General features: G+C 48.0%; 1 protein-coding gene across 1 annotated transcript in view; it reads right to left on the bottom strand.

Moving 5' to 3' along the window:
• Nucleotides 1-15,229, bottom strand: part of LOC127919424 (WD repeat-containing protein 19-like) — a 116,202-nt gene that overhangs the window by 23,765 nt on the left and 77,208 nt on the right. The window contains exons 24-27 of the mRNA XM_052502979.1: nucleotides 10,401-10,483; nucleotides 10,108-10,191; nucleotides 7,498-7,644; nucleotides 784-908 (exon numbers count right to left, since the gene is read on the bottom strand). Of these exons, the coding sequence (XP_052358939.1) occupies nucleotides 784-908; nucleotides 7,498-7,644; nucleotides 10,108-10,191; nucleotides 10,401-10,483 (439 nt within the window). The remainder of the gene's footprint in view (nucleotides 1-783; nucleotides 909-7,497; nucleotides 7,645-10,107; nucleotides 10,192-10,400; nucleotides 10,484-15,229) is intronic.

Below are 15,229 nucleotides of genomic sequence, written 5' to 3' on the forward strand. Positions count from 1 at the left end.
ACAGACTCTCCCTCCTCCACACACTCACCCCCCTCCTCTCAGCCCACACACTCACCCCCCTCCTCTCAGCCCACACACTCACCCCTCCTCCTCTCAGCCCACAGACTCCCTCCTTCCACACACTCACCCCCCTCCTCCTCAGCCCCCAGACACCCCCTCCTCCTCAGACCCCCCCAGACACCCCCCTCCTTCCAGCCCCCAGACACCCCCCCCTCCCAGCCACCCCCTCCTCTCAGCCCCCAGACACCCCCCTCCCTCTCAGCCCCCAGACACCCCCTCCTCCCCGCCCCCAGACACCCCCTCCTTCCAGCACCCAGACACCCCCTCCTCCCAGCCCCAGACACCCCCTCCTCCCAGCCACCCCCTCCTCTCAGCCCCCAGACACCCCCCTCCCCTCTCAGCCCCCAGACACCCCCCTCCTCCCCGCCCCCAGACACCCCCTCCTTCCAGCACCCAGACACCCCCTCCTCCCAGCCCCCAGACACCCCCTCCTCCCAGCCACCCCCTCCTCTCAGCCCCCCAGACACCCCCCTCCTCTCAGCCCCCAGACACCCCCTCCTCCCCGCCCCCAGACACCCCCTCCTCCCAGCTCCCAGACACCCCCTCCTCTCAGCTCAGCCCCCAGACACCCCCCTCCTCCCAGCCCCCAGCCCCCCTCCTCCCAGCTCCCAGACACCCCCTCAGACCCCCCCCCTCCTCCCGTAGACACAGACAGAGAGACTGACTGATGATGTCAGCGTAGCTGTCCCCCTGCTCCCCGTAGACACAGACAGAGAGACTGACTGATGATGTCTGCGTAGCTGTCCATCTGTCCGTGTTGCTGTGCCAGCTGGAAGGCCTCGTCGTTACAGTGGGACAACACCAGGAACTGGATGGCTGAGCAGTAGTCACTTAGACGCAGGAAGAACCTGAAACACACACACAGACAAACACACAGACACAGACAGACATAAACACACACACACACACACACACAGACAAACACACACACACACAGACATAAACACACACACACAGACACACACAGACACACACACACACACACACACAGACATAAACAGACACACACACACACACACACACACACACACACACACACACACACACACACACACACACACACACACACACACACACACACACACACACACACACACAGACAGACATAGACACACACACACACAGACATAAACACACACACACAGACATAAACACACACACACAGACACAGACATAAATACACACACAGACACACAGACACACACCACTTAGAATCATAATAAAAGTAGACTGTCTCGCTGCATGTCTGTCTGTCTCGCTAACTGACTGTCTGCCTCGCTACCTGACTGTCTCGCTGCCTGACTGTCTCGCTGCCTGACTGTCTGTCTCGCTGCATGTCTGTCTGTCTCGCTAACTGTCTGTCTGCCTCGCTACCTGACTGTCTCGCTGCCTGACTGTCTCGCTGCCTGTCTGTCTGTCTCGCTAACTGACTGTCTGTCTCGCAGCCGGACTGTCTCGCTGCCTGACCGTCTGTCTCGCTGACTGACTGTCTGTCTCGCAGCCTGACTGACTGTCTCTCTGACTGTGTGTCTGTCCCTCTGACTGTGTGTCTGTCCCTCTGACTGTGTGTCTGTCTGTCTCTCTGACTGTGTGTCTGTCTCTCTGACTGTGTGTCTGTCCCTCTGACTGTGTGTCTGTCTCTCTGACTGTGTGTCTGTCCCTCTGACTGTGTGTCTGTCCCTCTGACTGTGTGTCTGTCCCTCTGACTGTGTGTCTGTCCCTCTGACTGTGTGTCTGTCCCTCTGACTGTGTGTCTGTCTCTCTGACTGTGTGTCTGTCTGTCCCTCTGACTGTGTGTCTGTCCCTCTGACTGTGTGTCTGTCCCTCTGACTGTGTGTCTGTCTCTCTGACTGTGTGTCTGTCCCTCTGACTGTGTGTCTGTCTGTCTCTCTGACTGTGTGTCTGTCTGTCCCTCTGACTGTGTGTCTGTCTCTCTGACTGTGTGTCTGTCCCTCTGACTGTGTCTGTCTGTCCCTCTGACTGTGTGTCTGTCCCTCTGACTGTGTGTCTGTCTCTCTGACTGTGTGTCTGTCCCTCTGACTGTGTGTCTGTCCCTCTGACTGTGTGTCTGTCCCTCTGACTGTGTCTGTCCCTCTCTGTGTGTCTGTCTCTCTGACTGTGTGTCTGTCTCTCTGACTGTGTGTCTGTCCCTCTGACTGTGTGTCTGTCTCTCTGACTGTGTGTCTGTCCCTCTGACTGTGTGTCTGTCCCTCTGACTGTGTGTCTGTCTCTCTGACTGTGTGTCTGTCCCTCTGACTGTGTGTCTGTCTCTCTGACTGTGTGTCTGTCTCTCTGACTGTGTGTCTGTCTCTCTGACTGTGTGTCTGTCTCTCTGACTGTGTGTCTGTCTCTCTGACTGTGTGTCTGTCCCTCTGACTGTGTGTCTGTCTCTCTGACTGTGTGTCTGTCCCTCTGACTGTGTGTCTGTCTCTCTGACTGTGTGTCTGTCTCTCTGACTGTGTGTCTGTCTCTCTGACTGTGTGTCTGTCCCTCTGACTGTGTGTCTGTCTCTCTGACTGTGTGTCTGTCTCTCTGACTGTGTGTCTGTCCCTCTGACTGTGTGTCTGTCTCTCTGACTGTGTGTCTGTCCCTCTGACTGTGTGTCTGTCTCTCTGACTGTGTGTCTGTCCCTCTGACTGTGTGTCTGTCTCTCTGACTGTGTGTCTGTCTCTCTGACTGTGTGTCTGTCTCTCTGACTGTGTGTCTGTCCCTCTGACTGTGTGTCTGTCTCTCTGACTGTGTGTCTGTCTCTCTGACTGTCTGTCCCTCTGACTGTGTGTCTGTCTCTCTGACTGTGTGTCTGTCCCTCTGACTGTCTGTCCCTCTGACTGTGTGTCTGTCCCTCTGACTGTCTGTCCCTCTGACTGTGTGTCTGTCTTTCTGTCCGTCTGTCCCTCTGACTGTGTGTCTGTCTCTCTGACTGTGTGTCTGTCCCTCTGACTGTGTGTCTGTCCCTCTGACTGTGTGTCTGTCCCTCTGACTGTGTGTCTGTCCCTCTGACTGTCTGTCTGTCCCTCTGACTGTGTGTCTGTCCCTCTGTTTGGGTGTCTGTCTCTCTGACTGTGTGTCTGTCTCTCTGACTGTGTGTCTGTCCCTCTGACTGTGTGTCTGTCTCTCTGACTGTGTGATTGTCCCTCTGACTGTGTGTCTGTCCCTCTGACTGTGTGTCTGTCTCTCTGACTGTGTGTCTGTCCCTCTGACTGTGTGTCTGTCTCTCTGACTGTGTGTCTGTCTCTCTGACTGTGTGTCTGTCTCTCTGACTGTGTGTATGTCTCTCTGACTGTGTGTCTGTCTCTCTGACTGTGTGTCTGTCTCTCTGACTGTGTGTCTGTCCCTCTGACTGTGTGTCTGTCTCTCTGACTGTGTGTCTGTCTCTATGACTGTGTGTCTGTCCCTCTGACTGTGTGTCTGTCCCTCTGACTGTCTGTCTGTCCCTCTGACTGTGTGTCTGTCCCTCTGACTGTGTGTCTGTCTCTCTGACTGTGTGTCTGTCCCTCTGACTGTGTGTCTGTCTCTCTGACTGTGTGTCTGTCTCTCTGACTGTGTGTCTGTCTCTCTGACTGTGTGTCTGTCTCTCTGACTGTCTGTCTGTCCCTCTGACTGTGTGTCTGTCTCTCTGACTGTGTGTCTGTCTCTCTGACTGTGTGTCTGTCCCTCTGACTGTGTGTCTGTCTCTCTGACTGTGTGTCTGTCTCTCTGACTGTGTGTCTGTCCCTCTGACTGTGTGTCTGTCCCTCTGACTGTGTGTCTGTCTCTCTGACTGTGTGTCTGTCCCTCTGACTGTGTGTCTGTCCCTCTGACTGTGTGTCTGTCCCTCTGACTGTGTGTCTGTCTCTCTGACTGTGTGTCTGTCCCTCTGACTGTGTGTCTGTCCCTCTGACTGTGTGTCTGTCTCTCTGACTGTGTGTCTGTCCCTCTGACTGTGTGTCTGTCCCTCTGACTGTGTGTCTGTCCCTCTGACTGTGTGTCTGTCCCTCTGACTTTGTGTCTGTCCCTCTGACTGTGTGTCTGTCTCTCTGAATGTGTGTCTGTCTCTCTGACTGTGTGTCTGTCTCTCTGACTGTGTGTCTGTCCCTCTGACTGTGTGTCTGTCTCTCTGACTGTGTGTCTGTCCCTCTGACTGTGTGTCTGTCTCTCTGACTGTGTGTCTGTCTCTCTGACTGTGTGTCTGTCTCTCTGACTGTGTGTCTGTCTCTCTGACTGTGTGTCTGTCCCTCTGACTGTGTGTCTGTCTGTCCCTCTGACTGTGTGTCTGTCTCTCTGACTGTGTGTCTGTCCCTCTGACTGTGTGTCTGTCCCTCTGACTGTGTGTCTGTCTCTCTGACTGTGTGTCTGTCTCTCTGACTGTGTGTCTGTCTTTCTGACTGTGTGTCTGTCTCTCTGACTGTGTGTCTGTCCCTCTGACTGTGTGTCTGTCCCTCTGACTGTGTGTCTGTCCCTCTGACTGTGTGTCTGTCTCTCTGACTGTGTGTCTGTCCCTCTGACTGTGTGTCTGTCTCTCTGACTGTGTGTCTGTCCCTCTGACTGACCGTCTGTCCATCTGACTGTGTGTCTGTCTCTCTGACTGTGTGTCTGTCCCTCTGACTGTGTGTCTGTCTTTCTGACTGTGTGTCTGTCCCTCTGACTGTGTGTCTGTCCCTCTGACTGTGTGTCTGTCTCTCTGACTGTGTGTCTGTCTCTCTGACTGTGTGTCTGTCCCTCTGACTGTGTGTCTGTCTCTCTGACTGTGTGTCTGTCCCTCTGACTGTGCGTCTGTCTCTCTGACTGTGTGTCTGTCTCTCTGACTGACCGTCTGTCTCTCTGACTGTGTGTCTGTCTCTCTGACTGTGTGTCTGTCCCTCTGACTGTGTGTCTGTCTCTCTGACTGTGTGTCTGTCCCTCTGACTGTGTGTCTGTCCCTCTGACTGTGTGTCTGTCTCTCTGACTGTGTGTCTGTCCCTCTGACTGTGTGTCTGTCTCTCTGACTGTGTGTCTGTCCCTCTGACTGTGTGTCTGTCTCTCTGACTGTGTGTCTGTCCCTCTGACTGTGTGTCTGTCTCTCTGACTGTGTGTCTGTCTCTCTGACTGTGTGTCTGTCTCTCTGACTGTGTGTCTGTCTCTCTGACTGACCGTCTGTCTTTCTGACTGTGTGTCTGTCCCTCTGACTGTGTGTCTGTCTTTCTGACTGTGTGTCTGTCCCTCTGACTGTGTGTCTGTCCCTCTGACTGTGTGTCTGTCTCTCTGACTGTGTGTCTGTCTCTCTGACTGTGTGTCTGTCCCTCTGACTGTGTGTCTGTCTCTCTGACTGTGTGTCTGTCCCTCTGACTGACCGTCTGTCTCTCTGACTGTGTGTCTGTCTCTCTGACTGTGTGTCTGTCTCTCTGACTGTGTGTCTGTCCCTCTGACTGTGTGTCTGTCTCTCTGACTGTGTGTCTGTCTCTCTGACTGTGTGTCTGTCCCTCTGACTGTGTGTCTGTCTCTCTGATTGTGTGTCTGTCCCTCTGACTGTGTGTCTGTCCCTCTGACTGTGTGTCTGTCTCTCTGACTGTGTGTCTGTCCCTCTGACTGTGTGTCTGTCTCTCTGACTGTGTGTCTGTCTCTCTGACTGTGTGTCTGTCCCTCTGACTGTCTGTCTGTCCCTCTGACTGTGTGTCTGTCTCTCTGACTGTGTGTCTGTCTCTCTGACTGTGTGTCTGTCCCTCTGACTGTGTGTCTGTCTCTCTGACTGTCTGTCTGTCCCTCTGACTGTGTGTCTGTCCCTCTGACTGTGTGTCTGTCCCTCTGACTGTGTGTCTGTCCCGTCCCTCTGACTGTGTGTCTGTCCCTCTGACTGTGTGTCTGTCCCTCTGACTGTGTGTCTGTCTCTCTGACTGTGTGTCTGTCTCTCTGACTGTGTGTCTGTCCCTCTGACTGTGTGTCTGTCCCGTCCCTCTGACTGTGTGTCTGTCCCGTCCCTCTGACTGTGTGTCTGTCCCTCTGACTGTGTGTCTGTCCCTCTGACTGTGTGTCTGTCTCTCTGACTGTGTGTCTGTCTCTCTGACTGTGTGTCTGTCCCTCTGACTGTGTGTCTGTCCCTCTGACTGTGTGTCTGTCCCTCTGACTGTCTGTCTGTCCCTCTGACTGTGTGTCTGTCTCTCTGACTGTGTGTCTGTCTCTCTGACTGTGTGTCTGTCTCTCTGACTGTGTGTCTGTCTCTCTGACTGTCTGTCTGTCCCTCTGACTGTGTGTCTGTCTCTCTGACTGTGTGTCTGTCCCTCTGACTGTGTGTCTGTCCCTCTGACTGTGTGTCTGTCCCTCTGACTGTGTGTCTGTCTGTCCCTCTGACTGTGTGTCTGTCCCTCTGACTGTGTGTCTGTCCCTCTGACTGTGTGTCTGTCTCTCTGACTGTGTGTCTGTCTGTCCCTCTGACTGTGTGTCTGTCCCTCTGACTGTGTGTCTGTCCCTCTGACTGTGTGTCTGTCCCTCTGACTGTGTGTCTGTCTCTCTGATTGTGTGTCTGTCTCTCTGACTGTGTGTCTGTCTCTCTGACTGTGTGTCTGTCCCTCTGACTGTGTGTCTGTCCCTCTGACTGTGTGTCTGTCTCTCTGATTGTGTGTCTGTCTCTCTGACTGTGTGTCTGTCTCTCTGACTGTGTGTCTGTCCCTCTGACTGTGTGTCTGTCCCTCTGACTGTGTGTCTGTCCCTCTGACTGTGTGTCTGTCTCTCTGATTGTGTGTCTGTCCCTCTGACTGTGTGTCTGTCCCTCTGACTGTGTGTCTGTCTCTCTGACTGTGTGTCTGTCCCTCTGACTGTGTGTCTGTCTCTCTGACTGTGTGTCTGTCTCTCTGACTGTGTGTCTGTCCCTCTGACTGTGTGTCTGTCTCTCTGACTGTGTGTCTGTCTCTCTGACTGTGTGTCTGTCTCTCTGACTGTGTGTCTGTCTCTCTGACTGTGTGTCTGTCCCTCTGACTGTGTGTCTGTCTCTCTGACTGTGTGTCTGTCTCTCTGACTGTGTGTCTGTCCCTCTGACTGTGTGTCTGTCTCTCTGACTGTGTGTCTGTCTCTCTGACTGTGTGTCTGTCTCTCTGACTGTGTGTCAGTCTCTCTGACTGTGTGTCTGTCCCTCTGACTGTGTGTCTGTCTCTCTGACTGTGTGTCTGTCTCTCTGACTGTGTGTCTGTCCCTCTGACTGTGTGTCTGTCTTTCTGTCCGTCTGTCCCTCTGACTGTGTGTCTGTCTCTCTGACTGTGTGTCTGTCCCTCTGACTGTGTGTCTGTCCCTCTGACTGTGTGTCTGTCTCTCTGACTGTGTGTCTGTCTCTCTGACTGTGTGTCTGTCCCTCTGACTGTGTGTCTGTCCCTCTGACTGTGTGTCTGTCCCTCTGACTGTGTGTCTGTCCCTCTGACTGTGTGTCTGTCCCTCTGACTGTCTGTCTGTCCCTCTGACTGTGTGTCTGTCTTTCTGTCCGTCTGTCCCCACCTGGCAACCATCTTGGCCCCATCGATGCTCTGCGTCTCCCTGACAATGCGGACGGCGTCTTCAGGGTTGTTGAGGTGATCCAGCAACACCCGGATCACGTTGTCCCAGTCCCTGGCACTCTCATAGGCCTGGGCAGCCTCCTTAAACCTGACACACATAATATTATCCCAGTCCCTCACACCGAATCCTTAAACCATAATATTATCCCTCACACTGCCTCCTTAAACCATAATATTATCCCAGTCCCTCACACTGTCTCCTTAAACCATAATATTATCCCTCACACTGTCTCCTTAAACCATAATATTATCCTAGTCCCTCACCCTGTCTCCTTAAACCATAATATTATCCCTCACCCTGTCTCCTTAAACCATAATATTATCCCTCACACTGTCTCCTTAAACCATAATATTATCCCAGTCCCTCACACTGTCTCCTTAAACCATAATATTATCCCAGTCCCTCACACTGCCTCCTTAAACCATAATATTATCCCAGTCCCTCACACTGTCTCCTTAAACCATAATATTATCCCTCACACTGTCTCCTTAAACCATAATATTATCCCAGTCCCTCACACTGTCTCCTTAAACCATAATATTATCCCAGTCCCTCACACTGCCTCCTTAAACCATAATATTATCCCAGTCCCTCACACTGTCTCCTTAAACCATAATATTATCCCTCACACTGTCTCATTAAACCATAATATTATCCCTCACACTGCCTCCTTAAACCATAATATTATCCCTCACACTGTCTCCTTAAACCATAATATTATCCCTCACACTGTCTCATTAAACCATAATATTATCCCTCACACTGTCTCCTTAAACCATAATATTATCCCTCACACTGTCTCCTTAAACCATAATATTATCCCAGTCCCTCACACTGTCTCCTTAAACCATAATATTATCCCAGTCCCTCACACTGTCTCCTTAAACCATAATATTATCCCAGTCCCTCACACTGTCTCCTTAAACCATAATATTATCCCTCACACTGTCTCCTTAAACCATAATATTATCCCAGTCCCTCACACTGTCTCCTTAAACCATAATATTATCCCAGTCCCTCACACTGTCTCCTTAAACCATAATATTATCCCAGTCCCTCACACTGTCTCCTTAAACCATAATATTATCCCTCACACTGTCTCCTTAAACCATAATATTATCCCAGTCCCTCACACTGTCTCCTTAAACCATAATATTATCCCAGTCCCTCACACTGCCTCCTTAAACCATAATATTATCCCTCACACTGTCTCCTTAAACCATAATATTATCCCAGTCCCTCACACTGCCTCCTTAAACCATAATATTATCCCTCACACTGTCTCCTTAAACCATAATATTATCCCAGTCCCTCACACTGCCTCCTTAAACCATAATATTATCCCTCACACTGCCTCCTTAAACCATAATATTATCCCTCACACTGTCTCCTTAAACCATAATATTATCCCAGTCCCTCACACTGTCTCCTTAAACCATAATATTATCCCTCACACTGTCTCCTTAAACCATAATATTATCCCAGTCCCTCACCCTGTCTCCTTAAACCATAATATTATCCCAGTCCCTCACACTGTCTCCTTAAACCATAATATTATCCCTCACACTGCCTCCTTAAACCATAATATTATCCCTCACACTGCCTCCTTAAACCATAATATTATCCCTCACACTGTCTCCTTAAACCATAATATTATCCCAGTCCCTCACACTGCCTCCTTAAACCATAATATTATCCCTCACACTGCCTCCTTAAACCATAATATTATCCCTCACACTGCCTCCTTAAACCATAATATTATCCCTCACACTGCCTCCTTAAACCATAATATTATCCCTCACACGGTCTCCTTAAACCATAATATTATCCCTCACACTGTCTCCTTAAACCATAATATTATCCCTCACACTGCCTCCTTAAACCATAATATTATCCCTCACACTGTCTCCTTAAACCATAATATTATCCCAGTCCCTCACACTGTCTCCTTAAACCATAATATTATCCCAGTCCCTCACACTGTCTCCTTAAACCATAATATTATCCCTCACACTGTCTCCTTAAACCATAATATTATCCCAGTCCCTCACACTGCCTCCTTAAACCATAATATTATCCCTCACACTGCCTCCTTAAACCATAATATTATCCCTCACACTGCCTCCTTAAACCATAATATTATCCCTCACACTGTCTCCTTAAACCATAATATTATCCCAGTCCCTCACACTGTCTCCTTAAACCATAATATTATCCCAGTCCCTCACACTGTCTCCTTAAACCATAATATTATCCCAGTCCCTCACACTGCCTCCTTAAACCATAATATTATCCCTCACACTGCCTCCTTAAACCATAATATTATCCCTCACACTGTCTCCTTAAACCATAATATTATCCCAGTCCCTCACACTGTCTCCTTAAACCATAATATTATCCCAGTCCCTCACACTGCCTCCTTAAACCATAATATTATCCCTCACACTGTCTCCTTAAACCATAATATTATCCCCACACTGTCTCCTTAAACCATAATATTATCCCAGTCCCTCACACACCCTCTCCTTAAACCATGGAGGTTGTACCTACTTGCCATCCACCTCCTTGGCCTTGGCGTACTGCAGGTGGATCTTAGGAGAGGAGACCTGAGGGAGTAACTCTCCTACTTTAGACCTGAGAGAGAGAGACAGAGAGACAGAGAGAGAGAGAGAGAGAGACACACAGAGAGAGAGAGACAGAGAGACAGAGATAGAGAGACACAGAGAGAGAGAGACAGAGACAGAGACGTTGGCTGAAAATATTAGAGCATGTGTGTGTGTGTGTGTGTGTGTGTGTGTGTGTGTGTGTGTGTGTGTGTGTGTGTGTGTGTGTGTGTGTCTCACCAGTTCTTGCAGCGTATGTAGACTGAGGCAGCCTTGTCATAGTACTGCCCCTTCTCATACAGCTGGGCTGCTTCAGAGAACTGCTGTAGAAACACAGAGAGGGAGAATTACTACTGTCTCTTCTGATACAGACAGAGAGGGAGAATTACTACTGTCTCTTCTGATACAGACAGAGAGGGAGAATTACTACTGTCTCTTCTGATACAGACAGAGAGGGAGAATTACTACTGTCTCTTCTGATACAGACAGAGAGGGAGAATTACTACTGTCTCTTCTGATACAGACAGAGAGAGAGAATTACTACTGTCCCTTCTGATACAGACTGAGAGGGAGAATTACTACTGTCTCTTCTGATACAGACAGAGAGGGAGAATTACTACTGTCTCTTCTGATACAGACAGAGAGAATTACTGTCTCTTCTGATACAGACAGAGAGGGAGAATTACTACTGTCCCTTCTGATACAGACTGAGAGGGAGAATTACTACTGTCTCTTCTGATACAGACAGAGAGGGAGAATTACTACTGTCTCTTCTGATACAGACAGAGAGAATTACTACTGTCTCTTCTGATACAGACAGAGAGAATTACTACTGTCTCTTCTGATACAGACAGAGAGGGAGAATTACTACTGTCTCTTCTGATACAGACAGAGAGGGAGAATTACTACTGTCTCTTCTGATACAGACAGAGAGGGAGAATTAGTACTGTCTCTTCTGATACAGACAGAGAGGGAGAATTACTACTGTCTCTTCTGATACAGACAGAGAGGGAGAATTACTACTGTCTCTTCTGATACAGACAGAGAGGGAGAATTACTACTGTATCTTCTGATACAGACAGAGAGGGAGAATTACTACTGTCTCTTCTGACACAGACCGAGAGGGAGAATTACTACTGTCTCTTCTGATACAGACAGAGAGAATTACTACTGTCTCTTCTGATACAGACAGAGAGGGAGAATTACTACTGTCTCTTCTGATACAGACAGAGAGGGAGAATTACTACTGTCTCTTCTGATACAGAAAGAGGGAGAGAATTACTACTGTCTCTTCTGATACAGACAGAGAGGGAGAATTACTACTGTCTGTTCTGATACAGACAGAGAGAATTACTACTGTCTCTTCTGATACAGACAGAGAGGGAGAATTACTACTGTCTCTTCTGATACAGACAGAGAGGGAGAATTACTACTGTCTCTTCTGATACAGACAGAGAGGGAGAATTACTACTGTCTCTTCTGATACAGACAGAGAGAATTACTACTGTCCCTTCTGATACAGACAGAGAGAATTACTACTGTCTCTTCTGATACAGACAGAGAGGGAGAATTACTACTGTCCCTTCTGATACAGACAGAGAGAATTACTACTGTCTCTTCTGATACAGACAGAGAGGGAGAATTACTACTGTCCCTTCTGATACAGACAGAGAGGGAGAATTACTACTGTCTCTTCTGATACAGACAGAGAGGGAGAATTACTACTGTCCCTTCTGATACAGACAGAGAGGGAGAATTACTACTGTCTCTTCTGATACAGACAGAGAGGGAGAATTACTACTGTCTCTTCTGATACAGACAGAGAGAATTACTACTGTCTCTTCTGATACAGACAGAGAGAATTACTACTGTCTCTTCTGATACAGACAGAGAGAATTACTACTGTCTCTTCTGATACAGACAGAGAGAATTACTACTGTCCCTTCTGATACAGACAGAGAGGGAGAATTACTACTGTCTCTTCTGATACAGACAGAGAGAATTACTACTGTCTCTTCTGATACAGACAGAGAGAATTACTACTGTCTCTTCTGATACAGACAGAGAGAATTACTACTGTCTCTTCTGATACAGACAGAGAGGGAGAATTACTACTGTCTCTTCTGATACAGACTGAGAGGGAGAATTACTACTGTCTCTTCTGATACAGACAGAGAGAATTACTACTGTCCCTTCTGATACAGACAGAGAGGGAGAATTACTACTGTCTCTTCTGATACAGACAGAGAGAATTACTACTGTCTCTTCTGATACAGACAGAGAGGGAGAATTACTACTGTCTCTTCTGATACAGACAGAGAGGGAGAATTACTACTGTCTCTTCTGATACAGACAGAGAGGGAGAATTACTACTGTCTGTTCTGATACAGACAGAGAGGGAGAATTACTACTGTCTCTTCTGATACAGACAGAGAGGGAGAATTACTACTGTCTCTTCTGATACAGACAGAGAGGGAGAATTACTACTGTCTCTTCTGATACAGACAGAGAGGGAGAATTACTACTGTCTCTTCTGATACAACACAGACAGAGAGGGAGAATTACTACTGTCTCTTCTGATACAGACAGAGAGGGAGAATTACTACTGTCTCTTCTGATACAGACAGAGAGGGAGAATTACTACTGTCTCTTCTGATACAGACAGAGAGGGAGAATTACTACTGTCTCTTCTGATACAGACAGAGAGGGAGAATTACTACTGTCTCTTCTGATACAGACAGAGAGGGATAATTACTACTGTCTCTTCTGATACAGACAGAGAGGGAGAATTACTACTGTCTCTTCTGATACAACACAGACCGAGAGGGAGAATTACTACTGTCTCTTCTGATACAGACAGAGAGAGAGAATTACTACTGTCTCTTCTGATACAGACAGAGAGAGAGAATTACTACTGTCTCTTCTGATACAGACAGAGAGAGAGAATTACTACTGTCTCTTCTGATACAGACAGAGAGAATTACTACTGTCTCTTCTGATACAGATAGAGAGAGAGAATTACTACTGTCTCTTCTGATACAGACAGAGAGAGAGAATTACTACTGTCTCTTCTGATACAACACAGACAGAGAGGGAGAATTACTACTGTCTCTTCTGATACAGACAGAGAGGGAGAATTACTACTGTCTCTTCTGATACAGACAGAGAGGGAGAATTACTACTGTCTCTTCTGATACAACACAGAGAGAGGGAGAATTACTACTGTCTCTTCTGATACAGACAGAGAGAGAGAATTACTACTGTCTCTTCTGATACAGACAGAGAGGGAGAATTACTACTGTCTCTTCTGATACAGACAGAGAGGGAGAATTACTACTGTCTCTTCTGATACAGACAGAGAGGGAGAATTACTACTGTCTCTTCTGATACAGACAGAGAGGGAGAATTACTACTGTCTCTTCTGATACAGACAGAGAGGGAGAATTACTACTGTCTCTTCTGATACAGACAGAGAGAATTACTACTGTCTCTTCTGATACAGACCGAGAGGGAGAATTACTACTGTCTCTTCTGATACAGACAGAGAGGGAGAATTACTACTGTCTCTTCTGATACAGACAGAGAGAATGACTACTGTCTCTTCTGATACAACACAGACCGAGAGGGAAAATTAGGCCGAAACACACTAATTATCAAAATTCACAAAACATCCAGAAAACAAAAAGATAATTACTTGACACAATTGGAAAGAATTAACCAAGAAAATAGAGCAAACTAGAATGCTATTTGGCCCTAAACAGAGAGGACACAGTGGCAGAATACCTGACCACTGTGACTGACCCTAAACAGAGAGGACACAGTGGCAGAATACCTGACCACTGTGACTGACCCTAAACAGAGAGTGGCAGAATACCTGACCACTGTGACTGACCCTAAACAGAGAGTACACAGTGGCAGAATACCTGACCACTGTGACTGACCCTAAACAGAGAGTACACAGTGGCAGAATACCTGACCACTGTGACTGACCCTAAACAGAGAGGACACAGTGGCAGAATACCTGACCACTGTGACTGACCCTAAACAGAGAGGACACAGTGGCAGAATACCTGACCACTGTGACTGACCCAAACTTAAGGAAAGATTTGACTATGTAGAGACTCCGTGAGCAAAGCCTTGCTATTGAGAAAGGCCCCCGGAGAGACTGAGACAGAGACGTAGAGATAGAGTGGTCCTTCTGTGGCTCAGTTGGTAGAGCATGGCGCTTGTAACGCCAGGGTAGTGGGTTCGATTCCCGGGACCACCCATACGTAGAATGTATGCACACATGACTGTAAGTCGCTTTGGATAAAAGCGTCAGCTAAATGGCATATATTATTATATTATTATTATAGAGAGATATATAGATAGATTGGATAGACAGATATATAGGTAGATAGGATAGATAGATAGAGGCAGACAGACAGACAGATATATAGGTAGAGAGAAAAGGATGGATGGATGGATGGGCAGACACCTTAATGTTCTCACAGTCTTTCTTCAGGACAGATAGAAACAGAGAGAGATAGAGGTAGAGAGTGATACCTTCAGGACAGATAGAAACAGATAGAGATAGAGGTAGAGAGTGATACCTTCAGGACAGATAGAAACAGATAGAGATAGAGGTAGAGAGTGATACCTTCAGGACAGATAGAAACAGATAGAGATAGAGGTAGAGAGTGATATCATCATGTTCTCCAGTATAACTCCACAGTCTTTCTTCAGGCCAGATAGAAATAGAGAGAGATAGAGAGTGATACCGTCAGGACAGATAGAAACAGAGAGAGATTGAGGTAGAGAGTGATACCTTCATGTTCTCCATTATAACCCCACAGTCTTTCTTCAGGCCAGATAGAAACAGAGAGAGATAGAGGTAGAGAGTGACACCTTCATTTTCTCCAGTATGACCCCACAGTCTTTCTTCAGGACAGATAGAAACAGAGGGAGACAGAGGTAGAGAGTGATAGCTTCAGGGCAGATAGAAACAGATAGAGATAGAGGTAGAGAGTGACACCTTCATTTTCTCCAGTATGACCCCACAGTCTTTCTTCAGGACAGATAGAAATAGA

This window comes from Oncorhynchus keta, unplaced genomic scaffold (genome assembly GCF_023373465.1).
Source record: "Oncorhynchus keta strain PuntledgeMale-10-30-2019 unplaced genomic scaffold, Oket_V2 Un_contig_1663_pilon_pilon, whole genome shotgun sequence".
Taxonomy (NCBI): Eukaryota; Metazoa; Chordata; class Actinopteri; order Salmoniformes; family Salmonidae; genus Oncorhynchus; species Oncorhynchus keta.